The 22,101-nt window shown below is 43.4% G+C and overlaps 1 protein-coding gene and 3 non-coding genes across 5 annotated transcripts in view; 3 read left to right on the top strand and 1 right to left on the bottom strand.

The window, feature by feature from the left end:
- Positions 1 to 22,101, top strand: part of sema3h (sema domain, immunoglobulin domain (Ig), short basic domain, secreted, (semaphorin) 3H) — a 55,452-nt gene that overhangs the window by 25,127 nt on the left and 8,224 nt on the right. For both annotated transcript variants that reach the window (XM_076741313.1, XM_076741314.1), the window contains exons 4-13: positions 78 to 197; positions 1,795 to 1,888; positions 2,137 to 2,256; positions 3,485 to 3,630; positions 4,563 to 4,677; positions 16,716 to 16,785; positions 20,056 to 20,200; positions 20,377 to 20,466; positions 20,901 to 21,030; positions 21,131 to 21,219. In XM_076741313.1, the coding sequence (XP_076597428.1) occupies positions 78 to 197; positions 1,795 to 1,888; positions 2,137 to 2,256; positions 3,485 to 3,630; positions 4,563 to 4,677; positions 16,716 to 16,785; positions 20,056 to 20,200; positions 20,377 to 20,466; positions 20,901 to 21,030; positions 21,131 to 21,219 (1,119 nt within the window). The remainder of the gene's footprint in view (positions 1 to 77; positions 198 to 1,794; positions 1,889 to 2,136; positions 2,257 to 3,484; positions 3,631 to 4,562; positions 4,678 to 16,715; positions 16,786 to 20,055; positions 20,201 to 20,376; positions 20,467 to 20,900; positions 21,031 to 21,130; positions 21,220 to 22,101) is intronic.
- On the top strand, positions 6,222 to 6,294 carry trnar-ccu (transfer RNA arginine (anticodon CCU)). The gene has a single exon. It is a non-coding gene; the product is annotated as a tRNA-Arg (tRNA).
- trnam-cau (transfer RNA methionine (anticodon CAU)) lies at positions 6,301 to 6,372 on the top strand. Its single transcript has one exon. It is a non-coding gene; the product is annotated as a tRNA-Met (tRNA).
- On the bottom strand, positions 6,869 to 6,941 carry trnar-ccu (transfer RNA arginine (anticodon CCU)). The gene has a single exon. It is a non-coding gene; the product is annotated as a tRNA-Arg (tRNA).

Here is a 22,101-nt window from a genome sequence, read left to right as displayed (position 1 = left end):
ATAAAACAATCTTACAAAATCCTGTAGATCCTTGATTATTTCTCACATTGTGGTGCCTCTGTCTCTCTTTGTTACAGTTGGAGTGCGCTAACTTCCTGCGGGTCCTGCAGCCTTTTAACCAGACTCACCTGTATGTTTGTGGCACTGGGGCCTTCAACCCTCGATGTGCTTTCATAGCGACCAGCATCTTCCAGCAGGTGTTATTTCAAACACACATACACACACAAATAATCCTTTTCTGTTACCACTTCACTTGCCAGAAAGTGAAATGTCACAATGACTGGAAGACGCATCACTGCACCAAAGTTACAGCATTGTGTTTGCTCATTTTCAGATTTCATTTCAGCACCACTTCACATTCACATCTAGACGCACTCATACCATCTGATGTGATTTCAGTTTGCTCTCAGTGCCTGTACACGCCCAAAGATCTTTTTTCTAGGAAGAAGCTCCACTCTGTAACACCACTGTACGACCAGGAGTGGACTGACTGTTTCTGTAGTTCCAGCAAATCCAAGTGATTCATCTTCTCCTAAGCTGATCACATCATTTCAGTTTCAGGGGTTGCATTCTCCCCGATAAACTTTCATTCATTCAGAAATTTGAGATTATAAACTTTATATTTCTTAGCCAGACATACCTATTTAATCGGCATGTAAGTAAATATAAGTATAAAATCGGACTCAGTGTTGTCTTGATATCCCATATTAAAAGACCAGGACTGGGGCACCTGCACCTCCAAATAGAACTCCTCAGCTAGCTAGCCTGCAAGCTAATGGCAAGCTTTCTCAGACCTATGATCTTACAATAAATATATTTAAGCAAAATGTACTTTGCTTTAGTACTTACTTACTTTGCATGTTGAAGCGATGCTGTTCCTGCCACACACCATCCTGTGTGTGTGTGTTCTGACTGCCAGTCACAGCCTCTACACACAGGTCTATCAGCAGCTGGACTATCAAAATTATATGTGGCGTCTGTCCCTATGCCAATATACTGTGCTACCAGGGTTCACCCTGTGCCAGCTGTCTATAATATATATAGTGTACCTTTTGTCGCTGAGGCTGCACTTGGAGGCCATCATAAATTTTTTTATTGGACCAAATATAATATCAGTATAATTGTAGAGGCCAAGTGTGTGTCCTTTATTCCACACTGATTTCCTGGTAATTTCTCATAATTTAGACACACATTAATGGTTCTACATTCCCTCACTTATGGGTGTCTGTGTAGGAATGTGTGCATGTATGTGAGGTTTAAACCTGTGCCAGTTGTGTGTGGGAGTGTGTGATCAGAGGCTGTGTGTGATTTTATGTGTGTGCGTTCCTGCATTCGCATTTTTTGAGGTTGCATGCATGCCTCTCAGCAGTGTGTGTGTGTGTGTGTGTGTGTGTGTGTGTGTGTGTGTGTGTGTGTGTGTGTGTGTGTGTGTGTGTCAGGGAACAGCTAATCCCATGAAAGGCCATGAAAGATCAGAGAGGTACAGACATGGTGCTTAGAGGAGCTGGTGGTGCTGACTGGTTTCAGACTGGACTTCACACATTTTAAAATCCCTCCACTTAGCCTGATTGCCCTCAATTAGCCGCCTACTCTGTGCATGTGTGTGTCTGTGTGGCAGGCGAGTTCAGCTGGCTGTGAAAGTCTGGTTAATTGACAGAATTAATGATGAATCAGATTATTTGCAAAGTAAAGAAACCTGCCCAAACAGCTTGTTTGCTCTTGTCTGTCTCCTTCTGTCCAGCTAATTTTCTCCCTCTTGGTCTGAGTGACTTCTGTCTCTGTTTTCTTTGCCAGTCAGAGCACCAGACTCTCTCCTACAGCCAGACAGAGTGTGGGAAGGGGAAATGTCCCTATGATCCCTTCCAGAAAACAGCCTCCGCTGTGGTCGGTAAGTTGGCCATCTGTTTCCCCAAACCACAACTCAAATTAACTATGAATTATAAGTTATCGTAGGAACAGCAGCAATTTGTCTGGGAGGTTTTAGCAGTATGGAAGACCAGTTTTACCTGAGCAGAAGACAAATCAAACAAACAAATAGAAAAATAGTTGCTCATCATCACATGTGTTGGAAATACATTCTACTCAAAACCATTCTGTCTTATCTAACAACACCTAAACTTTTGTTATTCTGTGTAGATGGAGAGTTGTATGCTGGGATCACCTCAGACTTCATGAGCCGGGACTCCGCCTTCTTCCGTAGTCTCGGCAGCCGTCACGTCATTCGTACCGAGCAGTACGACTCCACCTGGCTGCAGGGTAAGTGCAGATTGAAGATTGAAGTCTCCGCTTATTCACAGAGTTTTAGTACTGCAGTAAGTCCTTTTAAAAATCAGCAAATATTGGAATTTCTCTCCAATCATTTTTCAATCAGAAACCACCAAATAAAATGACCTTATGTACAGTTGTTATGCTACCAAGGACTTGTCTTGATTGCTGGTTTGGAACCTTCCAAAGCAAGAAAGACTGTTTGATGGTGTTATGATGTTAGAACTAAAACATGTGGCACACTCCAAACAGCTAACATGCTAACGCGTGTCTATTTCTCAAGATTGTCTTTGACATCAAGTCATTAAAAAGGACAACTGTGTAGAATTTAGTGCCATCTAGCAGGGAGTTTGCAGAGTGCAACCAGCTGAATACCCCAGGCCTCACCCCTCCGTTTCCACGCATGTAGGAGAACCTACAATGCGCGAAACTCACAAAAAGTGCAAGCGTCCCTACAGCCAGTGTTTGGTTTGTCTGTTCTGGGCTACTTTACAATTACAATTAGTCACTTGGCAGACGCTTTCATCCAAAGCTACATATATATGAATTCACACACCGATGGCGCAGCATTGGAGGCAGTTTTTGGAGCTCAGTATCTTGCCCAAAGATACTTCGGCATGTGGACTGACGAAGCAAGGGATCAAATCACTGACCTCCTGATTGGTGGACGATTGCTCTACCTCCTGAGCCACAGCCACCCCACAGACTTTAGAAACACGGTGGTGCAACATGGCAGACTCCATGGAAAATCACCGCTCCCTCTGTACATATAAAGAGCTTCAAGTGACTATACAGTAATAAAAACATACTTGTGAATGTTATCATCAAATCTTCCATATTCTGCCATTAGAGCCGCCGAAATCTTACACACTGGGCCTTTAAGTGAATACATTTAACAGCCATCTTTCCCTTTCCTTCTTGCTCTGTAAACATATTCTGAACTTCAGTAAACTGAATGCCTTCTCCTCTAAATCAACATCTCTAAAGCCATCTCCTGCACGCCCGGTTGGTGTTTTATCAGGCCAGTGTGTCGACGTCTGCTGCTGATAACAACAAGATACATGTTGACTCTCACTGCTGTTTGTAAACTCAGTTGTACCTCAGTGATCCGTTTGGTCTATCTGTTCCTCATACACTCTCACATGCATTTTATGTGCGTATCAGCAGAGGTGACTTGCACTACAGTTGATTTCTAATTTATCTGTCTTTCTCCTGTCAGATGCCCAGTTTGTACGGGTAGCGCCGCTGTCTGAAACTGATAACCCAGAAGATGATAAGGTCTACGTGTTCTTCACTGAGCGCGCTCAGGAGGCAGAGGGGGCTGCTGGGAAGGTGCTCTACTCCAGAGTGGCACGTGTGTGCAAGGTATGGAGTGTGTTTGTTATAGAAAGATAGAGACCAGGTTTATGTGTGTGTGTGTTTGTGTGTGTGCTTCTATCAGAAACTGTCTGCGTGTAGTTTACGTAAGCGTGTTTGCCTGAACAGGTAGAGTATCTACGTGCTGTACAGAGTGTATATGTGTGTGTCTGCCCCTGCTGAGGTGTGTGTTTACGTAAAAAGCAGCTACGTGTGATTGGATGTTCATGCTGGCTCGTATAGATACGCCTTTGGGAGCCTGTGTATAGGGGACTGTTTATGTTTGTCGCGATCACCGTGTCTTCTGTGACACACTGTGAATATGTGTGCTGTACGCCTCTTCATGTGGATGTGTGTAAACATGCATGACTGTTTTTGCCTGCCAAAGTGTCCGTGGCTTTGTGTTCGAAATTTAGAAAATGTTTTGAAAAGCTGGTATGATTATTGATTAGTCGATCGACAGACTATTTGGATAATTGATTATTCATTTAAGTACATTTTCAAGCAAACACCCCCAAAATTCGGTGGTTGCGGCTTCTCCAATGTGAAGATTTGCAGCTGTTACGAGTATTACATTATAGTAAATTTGTTATGTTTGAGTGTTGGACTGCTCTGGAAAATTATGATTTTCTTTTTTCACCTTTTCTGATGTTTTACAGATCAAACAACTAATCAGTGAATTGAGAAAATATCACATATCACCTTTTACTGCAGAATTTCATGAAAATCTTGCGTGTGAAATCACATTGGATTAAGACACTATGAATTAAAAGTCATTTAGGTATCACAAGCAGTGGAAATTATAATTTAATATATTTGTATTATTAATGTATTTTTTTAATTCCTTGAAATAGGTGGTGAAGATAAGAGAGAACGATGAGTGATGATTGACTGGAAGTAGACAGATATTTTTATAAAATCTTCTTTCACTTTTTGTGCAGAATGACATCGGAGGCCAGAGGAGTTTAGTCAACAAGTGGAGTACCTTCCAGAAGGCACGTATGGTGTGTTCGGTCCCTGGACCAGACGGCCTACAGACACACTTCGACCAGCTGCGTGAGTACACAAGCATCATGTGACAAACACATTACATGCCCAGCAAGACTAATCATACCAGACAAGCCTCAGCCACTGGTCAGCTGGAGCTCTGATACTGAATGCTTCATACAAAAAGTAGAGTTCAGATACTCAGCCGGTGTTTGTGTGTTGTGTGTATGAGTGTGATACACGAAGACGTCTTGCTCAGATACTTTGAGGTGATGAAGGAGAGTTCACACGCCAAAGAAACTTAGAAGTACTTTCAGTGTGTGTCCATGTGTGTGTGGATGGCTCCACTGTTACCACGGTGATCAACAGCCCTGTCGGTCACCTTGAGTTTGTCTTCGTGCCTCAGCCCTGGTAACCACGGCAACTGGCCTCAACATTTGGTTGCTGTGGGTCTATTCATTATCAAAGATTCGCGCCAGTGTCCTCTGCTTGGCTGTGTGTGTGTGTGTGTGTGTGTGTGTGTGTGTGTGTGTGTGTGTGTGTGTGTGTGTGTGTGTGTGTGTGTGTCTTTCCTCAGCAGCAGGTCCATGTGGACATGAGTCTTTGATGTGTATTTCGAGTGAATTAGGATGTTAGCCTCACTTCGCTCACTGTGTTTGTCAATCTGAGCTCAAATGTCGAAGTCAGTTTTTCTGCCTCCACCACCACTGCACTCATGGTGATTAGTACCTTCACACACATCAGTTATGATGAATACATTACCATTAGTGTATGAAGGGCAGTCACCTGCCTTCAGTGCTGTGTAGCATTTGAAAGACCATGCATACCCACACAGGTGTCTTCAGTTGCTGAGTGCTGGAAGTACGTGAGTTCACCATACGTCCAGTGTTCAGAAAAATGACTGTACTTGTTATTCACCAAGGTTTGATTTAGCTGGCTCAAATGGTGTCAGCCGCTAAACTGAAGTGCCAAATGTGCGAATCACAACAGTATCTATGATGCAGCAACTGAAGAACATCAAGTGTCCTTAATTTGCAGCCTAACTACAGCAGAGTGAGGCAAGTAAGTCAGTCCCACTCTGAGAAAAGTCTTGAGAAGAGGTCAAGTCATTCAAAAGAAGTGAACACCTGTGTGTGTGTGTGTGTGTGTGTGTGTGTGTGTGCGTGTGTGTGTGCGCGCGCACTATGCATGTGTGCACTGATGAATATGTACAATCTGTCATGGTAGCACCACAGTTGCCTCAGTGTTTTTGTTTATGTCAGTGTTGCTGCTGATTTTTACAGGAGGCTCACTTTTACTAATGGACCCACAGCATTGATTGACTGTGACTTACCGACATTGTGATGAGATCAGGCTAGGAGATGCAGGCGGTGTTTCTCTGTAACAACATGACCAGCTTCTAGTCACATCTGTACTACCATGACACCATTGTTTTCAGTGGGGTCACCATGTTCAGTACAATGAGGTTAAAATGTTCTGAACACATTCTGCTCTTAGTCACCCAGATTGGAGTCACCCAAGGGCGAGAGCACCCCACTGCCAATAAAACCCTTATACGATTGTAGTGGAGCTTCCTGTGTGTCTACAGAACTGGTCATTTGAGCTAGTGTGACGCCCCAGTGGCCTAATGGATAAGGCACTGGCCTCCTAAGCCAGGGATTGTGGGTTCGAGTCCCATCTGGGGTGATTGACAGCAGAGTGGCGCAGCGGAAGCGTGCTGGGCCCATAACCCAGAGGTCGATGGATCGAAACCATCCTCTGCTATCAGACTTTTACTGGCTGATGTTGACGTTCAGTCGTTTCAGTATGGTGGCTGACAAGGGCAAACATGCTGCAGACTCAGAAGTGATGCCAGAAACACCTATGAAATTTCAAAACAAATGTGCTGCAAATAAAAAAAAATGTCCTGTCAAAACTAATACAGTGCTAAATGGAACAGCTGGGAGTGGGACCAGACCAGTGTGTTTGTTTTGGATGTGGGAAGAAGTGTGGAGTAAAGACGTGACATGATAGAAAAAGGTATGGACCTGCCTAGAGGCCTGTTTACCATTTTTCTGTTGCATTTGTTTTCAGTGTTTGTTTGTTCCACATTTTATATTGTTTTGGTATTCTGCAGCACATTTTTCATAGGCGTTTTTGAATTGGCATTCATTTCTAAGGCTGTCAGCCAGTAAAAGTCTGATAGCAGAGGATGGTTTCGATCCATCGACCTCTGGGTTATGGGCCCAGCACGCTTCCGCTGCGCCACTCTGCTGTCAGTCACCCCAGATGGGACTCGAACCCACAATCCCTGGCTTAGGAGGCCAGTGCCTTATCCATTAGGCCACTGGGGCTTTGATGCTGATGTTGAAAGAATGACACACAAAGCAGGGAGCAAACATGTCACAGGCAGCATGAGACAAAAGCAGTGACATAGTGAAGGAAAAATGCTTTTATGGACTAGCAGCCGGCAGTACAACGCTCAGTCTCAGCCCAGCACACTTCTACCATCAGTTTTTTCAGATGGGACTTGAAAAGCCAGCAGACCCTGGAGGCTACTTCCACACACTGCATACTGACATTGTGACGCCTCTTTAACACCTCCGTAACATCTGGCTGGAATGTGTTTCAAACCACCTCCCATTTATTTTGTTTTGTGTGTAGCATTAAGGAATACAGTTTGTTTTAGTTGTACAACCCTGTGTTGTAAAACAATAATTAACTTTGAGATTAGACGCGTGATGTACAAAAGTGTGAATGGGGCCACTACTATGAAGCAGTGTAGTACTGTTTTTTCCTTTAACTAGCAGAGGATGGTTTCGATCCATCGACCTCTGGGTTATGGGCCCAGCACGCTTCCGCTGCGCCACTCTGCTGTCTGTCACTTAAAATGGGACTCGAATCCACATTCTCTGGATCTGAGGCCATTGTCCTGGGCTTCACAGTCACTAAAATGACCAGTTTTGCACACATACAGTGATTTTCACCACAAAGCAACACTATGGGTGCAATGTGTAGTTTTGAATAACATGACAATGGCCCTGATGCTACAGTGGCAATAACAGAGAAACAGAGAGAGAAGGCAGATTCACTTTCACAATTCTCTCATCTTTATGGAAGTGCAGTACTAAATTTGATTGTTACATGTCTTTAAATGCCCCCTCTGGTAATAGCAGAGGACAACCTCTGGGTTACAGGCCCAGCACGTTTCCCCTGCCTCATTCTGCTGGGACTCAAACATACAATCCCCGGTTTAGTCAGTCGGTGTCTTCTCCATTCAGACACTGGAGCTTCTGCAAGAAGTGTCTGAGACGTGCAGATAGAGAACATTGAAACAGAGGGAGAGCGGGAATGTTTTCTTATCTCTGCTGTTTTTGTAAATAGAAGACTCTCAGGGTAAATGAAGTGACTCCTCCGTTTGCTGAACACACACATGTGCACACACACAGAGGTACCATATGGTGAACATACACAGTCTGTTAACACACACAGTCAATCATGCACTCTGTTTCTTTCATTTACTCAAAACCATACGCAGACACACCCATGCAACGTTAAGAAACATTCGAATGCCCACACGCACACACAGACAGACACACAGACAGACACACACAGCTAGCTTTTGAGCTGTTACACACGTACTCGAGCCTCAGCCTGTCTGTTCACACAAGACAGTTTGGACTTGTTGGGTTCATAAACATTTCTACCCAGCATGCCTGTGGACATTTTTTTTTACACATCTGATAAGGGTCCAAACAAATTTGTTTGTGAATACACTTCAGTATACTCACACACACACACTCAAAACCACAAAGTGATATACAGGAGATTAACCCATCAGGTTAAGAATGCTGTCAGTGTTGTGTTTACGCCATGCTCCACCACACAGAAACACTACAAATCCCATAAATCCTCCACACTCTGCGGGTCCTTCATAACAGCAGAACAGTAGATAACACCTTGCCGTGTCTGTGTGAATGTGCGTGCGTGTGTGTGTGTGTGTGTGTGTGTGTGTGTGTGTGTGTGTGTGTGTGTTACAGTTGTACAGTAATTTAATCTTGCTGGACAATTTGAGGGTGCTGAGTTACAGAAAACATGAAGGAAAGCAGTGTTTGGGTTCAGCTCCTGTCTGCTGTGACAGTGTTGTTGTTTTTACAGGTGAAAAGGATTTAATACCATGTGGGACAAATCCATCTTAAACTGCACAAATAACGCAGTAGATGTCACAGCTTGACAGTAAATAACAATAAATCACTGTATTTTGTCGTTTGATTTGGAGGACTTGTAGTTCTTTCCTTCAGCATATTTTTTTAGTTGTTGACTCACATGTTTGATGAAGTTTTTGGACGCCCTCACAGTCGGCTTTGTTTTGAGCAGACCATCTGGTCCGTGATGGCCACATGGACTGACTCATGGAACAGGATTGTTGGGAGTTTATTGTTTAGTTGTTTTTATGTCTGGGCTTGCAGAGGCTGTGTTACTTTCATTAGGCTCACTGTTAATGTGTCTGACTCTTGTTGTCAGTGTCACTTGTGTAAAATTACCGGTCAAGCCTCATTGAACCGTAATTATTCAAAAACCAAACACAGGAGTGGAAGTGGTACAATGTTTTAGAGCCGGAGACAGACCGCCTTCAGTGTCATGACACCAGAGACACTGAGGCACTTTCAGGCATTTTCGTCATCTGTTTGTGAAAGATTCAATGTCCCAGACACGAGGCAGCACCCATATCACTGTCACTGCTAATACTGGAAAGAAACAGAGAGGGAGAGGAGCAAACAGGGAAGTATAGGGCAGAAAGAAAGAGTATTTATGTTTAGAAGCTGAATAAATGAGGACTGTCATCTTCACCACCCCTCAGTGTGATGAGGTGACGTTCACGAGGGCCAGAAAGGATTATGGGCGAGAATTTTTGAGAGAGCCGGTAGAATGGAGTAAGGATGGCAGAGATAAAGGTTATAGTTGGGATGGAGAGAGCAATATAAAGAGAAGCTCACCAACAGTGTTTTCTGGATGTTTGAAAGTTTTTTTTTTTAATCCAAAGCCACTTTTGGCCTGTTTTACTCCAAACTTGAACCTTTCTTTGGGTTGATTGTATCTTCTTTGGAGCTGTTTGACATTATAGGATAATAGAGAGAGACCAAAATGGTCAGACAAGAGAGTGGGAAGGGGAGATAATGTCTCAGTGCATGTATGAACTGTCCCCCAAGGACGCCCAGAGTCATCTGACAAATGTTTTTCCACTATTTACTGCTTAATTACCTCATCAACAAAACACTTCTTGTTTGAAGTGGCTATGAAAACATGTTTTGTGATACTGAGGAAAATTAATCATGTTTTGACGCCTCCATTGAGCTTTTCTCATCCATCAAAGTTTGTGTGAAAATACTTGGTCAGAGGCCCAGTATATCAGAAGGAGAAACAGAGGAGAAAGATAGAGGGGGAGAAGAGGGAGGAGAGGAGCTGTTGGTCGGAAGAGGAGGGGGATTAGAAAGAGGGTGAGAGAGCAAAGAATAGAAGTAGGACGAGTGTAGAGGTTATGGAAGGAGGTGTTGACCAGACAAGAGAAGAATGAAGGTTGAGCGGATGGAGGAGGAGACGAGGGGAATACAGGCAGGGCAAGGAAGATGAGTAGAAGCTGTTAATGCCCCAATGCCGTGAAAGAGAAGGTGGAGGAGGAGAGGTTTGAAGAGGATTGGAAATAAATTTGACTTCACGGAATGAAAAGTAAAGAAATGGAGAAATGAAGTGGATGATGAAGAGGGCATGGGGGAGAGGAGCTCTGGCCTAAAGAGGGTTTTTCATCAGGAAGAAACAAAAAGGGAAAATTAAGAGAATAGGTCAGATGTGTCTGGCATTTAAAGGTTATTTAAGACTTCTGAAGTGGATATTGCAGCAGCATGGGCAGAATAGACCTCTACTTACGCAAGCGTCTGGTACAGACTCTCCACCAGTTTCCTGTTTCCCTTAAACGATAGTGGCTCGAAAGTGACTCAAGGGAAGTCACATTTTCACTATATAGTGAGGAAGAAGATGGATAATTAGTGCAGAAATCTAGAGGGAAACATATGAACAAAGCAACTTTTGAGAGCAAGAGCCAAGTTTCCATCAATGTTTTTGTATGTGCATTTTGTAATATTAGATTGGAAAATGTTGATCTTTTTTTTTTTGTTAGTTTTTTTTGAAAGATTAGTTGATGTTCTGACTGACTAAACATTTAACTCACATGTCTGATCAACTGCTTCTGTTAAAAAAGAAGCTGTTTCCTTAGATGAGTCTGATGTAACATTCCTCATATTAATACATGAAACAAACAGAAATGTCACATTTCTATTGTTTTTATTTTTTTTTTCTGCTGAGGTTCCTTTTAAGGACATCTGCAATGGTATAATAGTTAAATACAGTTAAAATGTACGTTGGATTGAAACCCGGTTGCTGATCCATGGCAGTACTCTATACAGTGTAGAAAATTCATTTAAGTACTGATGCTACCAACGAGGTGAAATGAAAAAAAACTGGCACAATGGATAGATAGAAGAGGTGGAGAAGGACAAAACCAGAGAGAAGGGCAGGTGATTTTTATGTGCCAGGAAACACTACAGCCCAGACAAAAGGCATTTTTCCTCGAAGGACGTGGAGGCGATGAGTGAGGTGAAGTGAAGCTAAAAGGGTGTGAGGGCTGGTGGGAGGGAGCCGGGGTGGGGGAGAGGGAGGGGAATGGGGTTAATAGGGAAGGGTCGAGCATATAGCGAGGTGGAGACGGAGGAAGAGGAGGGAGCCGAAAACAACAAGGACGAGATGCAGAGGAAATGTAGGGCTTCATTAAGAGCTGCAGAAGTTACAGATTTTATAACGCAAAGCAGATTATGAGACGTCTTTAAAGTTAAAACCTACATAATGTAAATTATTGTTTTAGCCAAATGCCATATTCCCAGTGGTTAGATTCCCAGTCTTTTAAGGTTAAGATATCAAAAGAAAAATTTTAGATTGTTTTCCCAAAATGGATGTAAAAAGGATTTTCAGGTAAAATCCTAAAATTGGAAGTGTCCATCCAACATGCTGCAAAATGTGTTGATTTATATACGGTATATGTAGGATAATTATTTCGATTTGCCGGACACATTTTTTTTTCTTCTGAAGAAAAGGCATGGTGTCCAGACACTGAAATTTACCACCAAGGAAAGAAATGTCCTTCATTGCCACCTTGGAAGAGGAGACATCCTCCAAATGGATATCTCAGCCTTAACATAAATGCTAATATTGATAGAGACATCAAGATGGGAATACAGCAGTGGCTGGAGGGGGGGGGGGGGGGGGGATGTGTCAGAGAGAGAAGAAAAAAAAAGGTGGAGTGGCTGAAGGAATCGGGCCAATAGCTGAAGGGGTTAAAGAACCAGACAAGATGGAGGCTGGGCTATTATTGGCAAATTACTGTAAGATGGCGTGGAGGAAATAAAGACAGGGAGTGTGGTCACAAAGAGGAGGAGGGAGGAGGTGGATGTTGGCATTCAGGGTGACTGGACAGGGAGGGAGGGAAAGAGGGAACAGCAGAGAAATGAGGAGGATAGGGGTGTTCGCCCGGGGCGCTGTGGCCAGACAATTAGGAGGAGGAGGAGGAGGAGGAGGAAGATAGGGGCAGTGGTTGCAGGTCTGCGGGCTAGACAAGACTATCTACCCTCAGGGGAGCACAGCCGCTTTTTGTTTAGACATGAAGACACAAGAACAATCCTCCAGAGAAAATAGGCCAGACAGACAGATGGACGAGGAGATGCAGGGATGGAGAGATAGCAGGAGGGAGGGATGGAAGCGAGGAGGGACAGGGAAAGTGAGAAACAAAGAGAATGAGAGACGCCCAGAGGGATCCTGGGACGTCCAGGTGGATTTGAGCAGAAAGCGTTGGGGGGGGGGGGGGGAGCACCTGATGAACAGATAAAGAGACAGAAAGAAATGGAGAGAAGAAGATTCCGAGGGAGACAAAGAAAAACAGCTCAGAAGGAGGGATTACTGTTAGTATAAGATGGTGGCCAGCTGTCTGACAGAAAGAGAACGAAGAGGTGGAGAAGATAAAAGAGAGACAAGAAAAGAAGACATCGAGATGATGAGAACATGATCGAAATGCCCAGTTTTATGACTCAGGATCTCCAATCGTCCCGTCCCTCAGCTTAATAAATGATCAGACGTTCACCTCGACTCACCTGGTCAGATAACTGCAGACAGAAGCTGACTGCCTCTGGATTTTCTGCACTCAGTGTTTGTGATGAATGTGTGTGTTTTGCTTTCCTCCCCTGTTAAAGATTGGTGACATCAAAGTAACTAGAATTTAATGAATCAATCAGAGGAGAGATGTGGAGGCAGAACCAGTCGTGATTTAAACTTGTCACGCAGCGATAAGAGAGAACTTTTGCCAGGCTGAGCTGTAAATAACCGAGACGTCTTCTTCAAAGTCTGAAAAAGAAAAAACGTTGTTCTGGCTGTGTCTTCCGAAGTTTAACCATGTTTTCATGTGAGTGCACAGTGAGGTGCTGCGAAGAAAGAGAGTCTGACTAACTTTCAAGCAGAAGGCAGAGTTTTTCCTGCAGGGTTTCACCAAAGTTTGTACCTGGCTTTGAAAAGACTTTGTTATACACAGTGAAGAGAGATTTCTCCTTCCCTTTCCAACAAGCGTACAGGTTTTTACTTACTTTGTTCCAGACTGAAGTATCTAACAACTATTGAATAGATTGCCACGAAATTTGGTGCTAACATTCACATCTCCTGCAGGATGAATGTTTAATTTAGCGCCATCACCAGGTCAAAATCTCTGTCTGTCCAGTACGTTGGTTGATGACCAAATACCTGAGAAACTAATGACGTTCCCATCAGATCCAGCTGTACTTTGTCTTTAGTGCTAATGTGCTTTATTTACTATTCAACAGCTCAAAAATGCGTCCTGCAGACAAGCTGCATCAACGCTTTGTAAATATGGCTCTGACCACCTCTCTAGATGTGGTTTGGATGTTTAGAAGTTGGCTGCATATTTGGGTGAACTTACAAATGGATTATAACTGTTGTTTGCTCTCTGTCAGGGCTGGGAACCTTTTTCCTATCAAGAGCCATTTCAGTTTTTATAAGATCCACCCAGAGCCATACTAGATTATTGAACACATATATTACTGTAACCCCATCACCTGGAATTACTTTTCTTTGGTGAGGCGTCTGCTGTCAGATGATACCGCCGATGATGCTGCTCGCGGCTGGTTTTCCAGGTTTGGCCAGTCAGTCTTCAGCGGAGCCGAGTCTTTGCAAGAGTCAGTTTTGGCTGTTAGCTTGTGCATCTCCAAAATTTGCCTGCTTGTTGGGCAACCAAACTCCACAGAGTGCTAACTTTATTCAAGCACATTTGTCCATCTTGTCTAGTTTAGCAGCTCCCTCATTTATGAATTGCCTTGCATGCCTGATCAGATGGTCTCGCAGCCTGTACACGGTGCAGACGCCGAAGGTTCCTCTCCCCTGTAAACATTTTCCCACCAGGTTTAAAAGAATCTGTCTGTCCTTGGTACTGAAATGGCATCCACCAGGCTGCCTGTGTGGCTATAAAACACAGCTCAGCCCTTCTTTTGACTCATCCCTTCCTTTAAAAAAACAGTGAGCTACTTTGGATAAAAATGTTCGCGAAACAGCACATTTATCATCCAGAGTAATAAAGCAAAATTGCCATAAAACAACCTGAAGACAAGTAGAAGCTGAGAGAAAGAAAGTAAATGGAAAGATGATAAAGGTTTTGATTGATGAAAGGAGTTGAAGAGGGATGAGCATTCCTCGGACGATGTGAGCAGGAAAGAGAACTTGCAGGAAATGATAAGAAGAGTGGACAGGAGATGTAGGGATGATGTACAGTGGGAGTAAAATAAGGAGAGGAGTGAGAGAGGAAGGAACAGAAGGGAGTTATCTGCATCCGTAATTCAAAAGCAGGACGGCGAGAAAAGGAAGCGCCGAAGAAAACTTAATAATGAAGGAGTGATATATTAAATAAGGGATGGAGGGAGTGAGCAAGGTGTACGCCGCAGGCTGCAGACTACCCACAGTCCTCTCTGCTCTGCCCTGAGGGGCCTACTGATTGTGTGAGTGTCTATACATATGGTGTGTGTGTGTTCATGTGTATGCTTTAGTCCCTGCTGCTTTATGTTTTAGTGTGTGTGTGGGTGCATGCGTGTGACCATACAGGGTTTTATTTCTCTTCATTTGACGTGAATGTGCTCCCAAATCTGTCAGTGTGTGTGGCAAGCATTTGTGTGTGTGTATGTGTGTGTGTGCGCGCGATGAGATGAGATGAGATTAGACTTCCTGCAGGGCTGTAGTTCCATGGAGGCCACCTTCAGGAGCAGGAACGACGGGAATGTGGGAAGAGTGATACGCTTCGCTGTGTCCGTCACCACAACAACATCTCTGTCTCATGGTGGGAAGAAGAAACGAGAGGAGAGCAGAGCAAAGGCAGAGACATGTAGAGCACATCCAAACCACCCGTTTCCAACCCCTAATGCTGCAAAGGTCGCAAAAAGTTCTTTGTATTGCAACATCAACCCGAGCACTTTCCGGGTAAAACCGTTTTTAAAGAGTTTCTGAGACTTTTAAAGTTATTTGTCCCAACGTACCCTAGGAGCCGAGTCAAGTCATGTATTTATAGATTATCACAGCATGCCACACAAAACAAAGGACTCTGTTCTCTACCGTTGTGACATGATGATAAAAACATTCCCAACTGCACAAAACTGCAAAGCAGAGGAGCTTTGATACATTGTGATTTAAATAAACAGTGAAAATCAAGGTCTTGTCTGCGCTGTGACAGCAGAGTTACACAACGATGAGCAACACTAGAAATGCAGGGACAAAAAATACATGCATCAGTGTAATGTTTTGAAACAGAAGAGCTCAGGTCCAAAATTCGTAACAGTTTGTCAAAGTTGGACCAGTGGCGTCCGTTACGAGACGCTCAGTGGGCTCTGTGAGGGGGGGCTGCTACAGCGCTACGTATGGAAAACAGTCATTTATTTTGTTTGTGAGTTTGTAGATTAGGGAAAATATTTTTTCGTCTGCTGACTCCTGCCATCTGTTTGTTTGTTTGTCTGTTTTCCTGTCAATCTGCTCCTTAATATTTTCATTTATTTGCGACATGCTTCATTTCCACTGTAATTTAGCATTTTAAACACTACAGCCTAAGGAGAGAAACAGCAGTAGGTGCATTATATGGAAGAGCAATTTGCATTATTTGTTTGCTTTTACTGATTTTATCGAAGTCTACCAGCATTAATTACAACCTGTTTAGTTTTGATGGATTTGCATTGAAGCTGATGAATTACAAGATACGGATAAAATCAGGACACGCTCATCAAAGCGTTAATCTGTAGTGGCACTAGTGGTCAAAAACTCTGCAGGATACCTTTCATTAAACCTCTGTGTGATGTATATTTTACAGTACATTAATTTTTACCGGTGTTGTAGTTGATTGATTCTGACCGACAGTCAGGATGTTGCTGTCGTGCCAAGTGGAATCAGTGTTTGATAAACATCCCCACTGAGCCAATTAGTGTGATTTCTATATTAGAGCACCATTCAAAAATCCATAACTATAGCTTTAGTCAAATAATTTGAGCCAGTGTGGAGACGTCAGGTTTTAAAGGCTGACAGATGAAAGAGTGAAACACTCCCTCTGACTGCACTGCATGAGGGGCCATCGTCGCTGCAACGCCGGTGTGAGAAAGACGCGTCACATGTTGCGATCCGCTGTGTTTGAAATGAAGAGTGAAGACTGAGGTGTGGCGTTAGTGTGTGTGTGTGTGTGTGACAGCAGGTGTTGTTCTCCTGTGGCGGACTCGGCGCTCAGCTCTCCCACTGTGGCCGGTTATTAATGGCCACAGATTCATTACAAGCAGCCAGTCAGCCATGCTGCCAGGACGCCCGACGCTATTAGTCACACAGTCAGACTGATTGACGCGCACACAAAAAAACACACATACAGTTGACACAAACCTGCGCAACACTAATCAAAACTTCTCCGGTTATTCAGACACTGTTATGATTTTTACTCTGGATTAACTGATGTTTTGTCTCTCTGTCTTCTTCCCCTCCCTCCTCTCCTTCCTTCAATCCAGAGGACATCTTTATCCTCCACGGGAAAGACAAGAAGAACCCTCTCATCTACGGCCTGTTTACCACCTCAAGGTATGTACCGCTGTAAGGCAGCGGGGAAATACTGCAGTAACTTTAAATGGCACTTTGGGATCTGTGCTCGCTTGTTTAAGTGTATGGTGGTGGTTGGGAAGCACTGGGAGTGTCTTGAATTTCCACAGGGTGGAGAGTTTTTGTTCCTGCAGAGATTGCTCATAGTAAAAAAGAAATGCATTGCGTCATTGCTGTTTGATTAACAACCCCTGCAGATATATTTAGACTCAGCTGTTTGGTGCTGCAGTACATCACAGTTCAGCAACAACCTTCTCCTTTGAGTGTCACAGAAAAAGAAGGACATGTACGTTATATGGAACAAACATTTACACTATATGTTTTTCTATAGGTATGAATAATAACTTGCTTATTTTGAAATAAATGTTTGATCATTTGAGGTTGAAAATCACACAAGTTTGAAGAACATTTGGTAGCTGAAAACCGTCTGATCTCACAGCCTTAACTCAAGCTGCAGATGCAGTGACGGTGGGGGTGATCGTGAGGTTTTAGTCACTGATGATTCATGCAGAGATGATTTTCACTGCTGACCACACACCTGTTAGCAGTATGAAGTATTTCTATGAAGCATAGAAACAGCTTTTGTGAACTCCATATGAAACATATAACTCTTCATCGTGTGGAGAATTACAGAATCTAACAAAGTTAAACACTCTGTAACTTCATTTCATCTTCAAACACTGAACAAATCAGCCGCTGCGTATCTCATATTATGTTTCATGTTGGTGGGACTCAAATGAGTGACATGATGTGGATTACATTACGTTTATGTGCTCCATGTCACAGTGTAGTGTGAGGCCGCTTATAGACTGCAGGGTGACTCATGAATGAAACACATTCATTCATGTTAACAAAATGGCGCTCATCAGCACTCTGACACAGCAAATGTGTGTGTCTGTGTGTGTGTGTCTGTGTGTGTGTGTCTGTGTGTGTGTGTGTGTGTGTGTGTGTGTGTGTAGGATGGAAGAGGCTAGAGAGAGACACTTAGTATGATGATTTATGGGAATGTGGCAATGTTTCTACCATTGTATAAAGATAATTGTGTGCCTGTGTTGCATAAATTACAGAAGTTATTAAATTCTTGCTTCACTCCAAACTTGCAGTGTGAAGGCCCATCTGTAATGTTTTTGACTTGTAGAGCATCTTTGTGTTTCTTCGGCGTTGTGATTGCTGCAGTGTATCAGCTGCTGTCGCTCTGACCTCTGTCTTTCTAGCTCTTACCTTCATTGAACTTCTGTCTTTTTAAGGACCTTGAGAAGTTGAAAACAAGAAACATGAAGAGATGAACATGAAGGCATGTATGTTCCCAAGGTCAAACCTGAACAACAACATGCAAGTGCAACTACAGACTTTATTAAAGACCAGGAGAAAACATGGAAAATATGAGGCAGCCCTGAAATGGGGTTAACCAGAGTCCAGAGACAATATGCTTCTTGTCAGTATCCATAAAATGGTAATTTGCTCGCAGAGACAAGCATAACAGAGAAGGAGAGAAACACATTTTCTCTGCTTCTTCTGGAACATAACTGCATAAAACTGCACGATACGAGGCAGACCGCCGCTTGCAGACCGACAGATGGACAGAAATAAAGGCTACTCAAAAAGACAAGCTGTCATGAAGACTGACTCTGAAAGACAGATAACAAGTGAACAGATACAACACACAGACTGGAAAGCAGGGGGAAGATAAACTGAGGAAAAGTCCGAACAAACTGAACTGAAGAAGCCTATGGTTTCTCATTTTCTCCTGACGGCACCGCATCTTCTGAGAATAACCCAGTTTGTGAGGCGGACGCCAGAGCTCCACAGTAGCAGCAGAAGTATGACAACACTTGGCATGGTGGAGCAGGGAGTTGGTCTGTTTCTGGCTTTTGGAAAGTGTCTGGAATCTCAGCGGGGAACGGACAGAAATCCAAAGCATCACCCAGGGTGGGGTCCCAACCACAGAACTGCAGAGTGCAGAAAGGTCATTCCATCTGAATGGAAACTTCTCTGGCTGGTTCACTCATGATTGCACACACAGGACTTTTTGTCCCCTGTGATGAAGTCAGCAGTGCAGGCTGTGGATGGGTCCTCTGTTATTTGCTTTCCATTTAATAGTTTCTTAATCTGATTGCAAATTAATTGAATCGTAATGAAAGGAGAAGTGGGTGTTTATTCATTCTTTTTTTTCATTCATTCTTTCAGCCATTCATTCACTCATTCATATTTATGTTCATTTGTTTGGGTATCTCGTCGAAAACCTCAGACATTACTGGCCAAGTGAAACGATCCTGATCGGTCTAAGCAGGGTCTGGACAGGGTTTTCTTTGGAATAGCTTCAGCTCCTTCTGTCCACACATGTGGATTCTTGCCACATTTCATCCTAGATGCCAGACACCAGTGATAATGCGTTTCTACAACAATGTGAAATGTCTCGCGGCCGTGTTCAGTTGTTTTCTGATTAATTTTTAGATTAGTGGAAGGGGAACGGACGCACTGTTAATCTCTCCATACAACGAGAGAATGCACACTAGAAAAGTGTGGAGAAAAAGTCGTCTCAGCATCGTTTGGCATTTTAAAATTTGCTCATAGGAAAATTGTTTTGTGGCATTCCTGTCTTAATTCACTTTCCATCCAAATTCACGAGGATTTCATAGTTAGCTGGAGCACCAGGGCTTTAAGCCCGTTGAAAACCATTTTCCTTTCTGGAGCAACACTCTAAAATCCATACCAGCTACAGGCACTCTGAGCTATGCAGCAGAGAGAGAAAATAGTTTCCCTCCTGAGACAAATTAGACTAAACACACTGTATGTGTCAGCCATCAGAGGTGATGGAAACCACCACCATACATCACGACACAGCCTGTCGCTCTGTTCTTTTGCGAGCAGCTCTGCTCGTCAGACTCGACTGGAATCTTTAACTCAGATACACTCAGCCAAAATCTTAACCATGATCTTAACTACAGTGGATGGGATGGGTTGTGGGGACAGATGTGCTGAAAGCAGCGCATTCATCCACGCTGGACTTTGGGTTGGAGCGCATTCAGATGCTTTCAAGCTGAAAAGCCACAATGACTCACAGCTCCTCATACAGTACATCACTTTCTCATTTAATTTACTGCTTTAAGACCATTGCTACTCATCAAGTGAAATCATCAAGGACATGCTCAGCTTGTGTTTTATTCACGCATGCTGGAGGCATAATGGATGGAAAGAGTATATGAGTGTGACTGTGATGAATGACAGCTCTCCTTCTGTCTGGTTTATCAGCGACATCCTGAATGGTTCGGCAGTGTGCGTTTACCGAATGGAGGATGTGGTCCGGGCTTTCAAGGGAAACTTCCTGCATAAGGAGGGACCGCAGTATAAGTGGGCAGAGTTTACAGGCAAGGTGCCCTACCCGCGACCAGGAACTGTAAGTTCATACTCAAAACTCTGTCCTTCGTTCACTCAGATACTGGGACAAAGGCAATAATTCAACAAAATAAATACCTTAGTTATTGTTGAAGTTGAATTAGTGTTGAATCTTAGTGTCTGCCAAACATTCTTCTCCTTTTCTTCTTCTTATTTTTTTACTCCTCTGCCTCTCAGTGTCCCAGCAGTACATATGGAAGTTACAGCTCGACCAGAGAGTATCCTGACGACGTCATCTTCTTCAGCAGGACTCACCCGCTGCTGCAGGTTCAGCTGATATTTCACATTATTACATTACGCCAATCTAATTAGATTGAGGCCTGTTTTGCAGTGGGGGTGAAGCCTTCTTTCGCTCGGATAAAGAAATGAAATCTGCTGACAGAGACACCAGTTGAACACTGAGAACATGTGTCTGTGATGAACAATGTGATTGAGTGAGTTCTCCATAAAATAAATCAGGCTGTTCACGTGTAATGCAAACCTAAACCGAGGCTTCTCAAAGTCCAGACCTCGGTCCACATCCAGATCAAACAGTCTGGACCCACACATGTCCATATAACATAACTGTCTGAGCCTTGTCTGCCTCCACTGGCCCCATCGAGACTCATTGATTAGCTGTAAACGATCATTCCTGATGCAGATATCTGAGTGAGAAGCTTGAACCCCTTTCCTAAGCTTTCACACTGTTTTCACTGTTTTAGGAACATGTGCTGCCGCTGGGAGAGCGCCCCCTACTGGTCAGAGTGGGTGTTCACTACAAGTTCAGCAAGCTGCTGGTGGACAGAGTGGAGGCCGTGGACGGCACCTACGACGTCCTGTTCATCGGCACAGGTAGAGTGTGTGTGGTGGACCTTTCCTCTCTCTTGTTTGTGAAGGTGTTGGATTACATGACTCACAATAAAACATGTTCTTTTCTTCTTTGTTTCTGCAGACTCAGGCCTCGTGCTGAAGGCCATTCATCTGCCCAGAGAACATGGTCAGAGTCAGGAAGTCACTCTGGAGCAGCTGCAGGTCTTTCAGGTACAGCACAGACTTTATATTTTTCCTGCCTTTCATGCAGCTGTTGGTGTCCATCCATTTCCTTGTGGTGTGAAATTAAATATCAGCCTATTCAAACTTGATCTGACCGCTATATTACTGTGAAGAGATAATGCAGCACAGACTTTTCAGATCAGCCTGCACTTACGACTGCATTACCACGCGACCAAAATAAATGCAAACATGATGTTCACTGTGATGAATGAGTTTCACTGAACGGCCTACTGTTTATACCATATGGAAAAGAATGGAAACCAATTCACAACAACATGCTTTTCTGACACTGGAAATTTTGAGCAAAAATGTAAGACATGCCTGATTTTGTTTATTCAAGAAGACAAGCAACTGGCAGAAGCACTGGTATGCTCCTTCTAATTAGAGTGCACAGAGGAAACAGATGATCATGCTTCCCATAGTAACCACACACATATGTCTCGTATACTGTTACACATGAAATGTAGTAAACTTTCATCAGCTTTCATCCAAAAGTTGTTACCAAAACTCCAAACGCAGAAGCACTGCAGCTGCAGATTCTTATCGTGTTAGACAACCACAGTTCACAATATTCAATATTAGGTCTACTGGAGGCTCACATTCCAAATGCAAGAAAAACTGTTATTCAATAATGCGGTTGCGATTTCTGAAAAAGGTCAGGCCGTGTTTTTTTCTGCTCTCCACTGAAAAGCCCGTGCTTTGTGAAACCCTTTTAAAGTGATATGGAAACATATCTGATGACCAGACTGTGAGATCAGCTCTCTGAATTATTTAAAACTGTTGTTGTGGTTTGCAGCTGCACTCAAAGATTTTCAGACAAATCCCTTATTTATTCCTCCTGATTCATTATGTATTGACCCTTGCTTTTTA

Source organism: Chaetodon auriga, chromosome 10 (genome assembly GCF_051107435.1).
Source record: "Chaetodon auriga isolate fChaAug3 chromosome 10, fChaAug3.hap1, whole genome shotgun sequence".
Taxonomy (NCBI): Eukaryota; Metazoa; Chordata; class Actinopteri; order Chaetodontiformes; family Chaetodontidae; genus Chaetodon; species Chaetodon auriga.
This window is presented reverse-complemented; position numbering and strand designations above follow the sequence as displayed.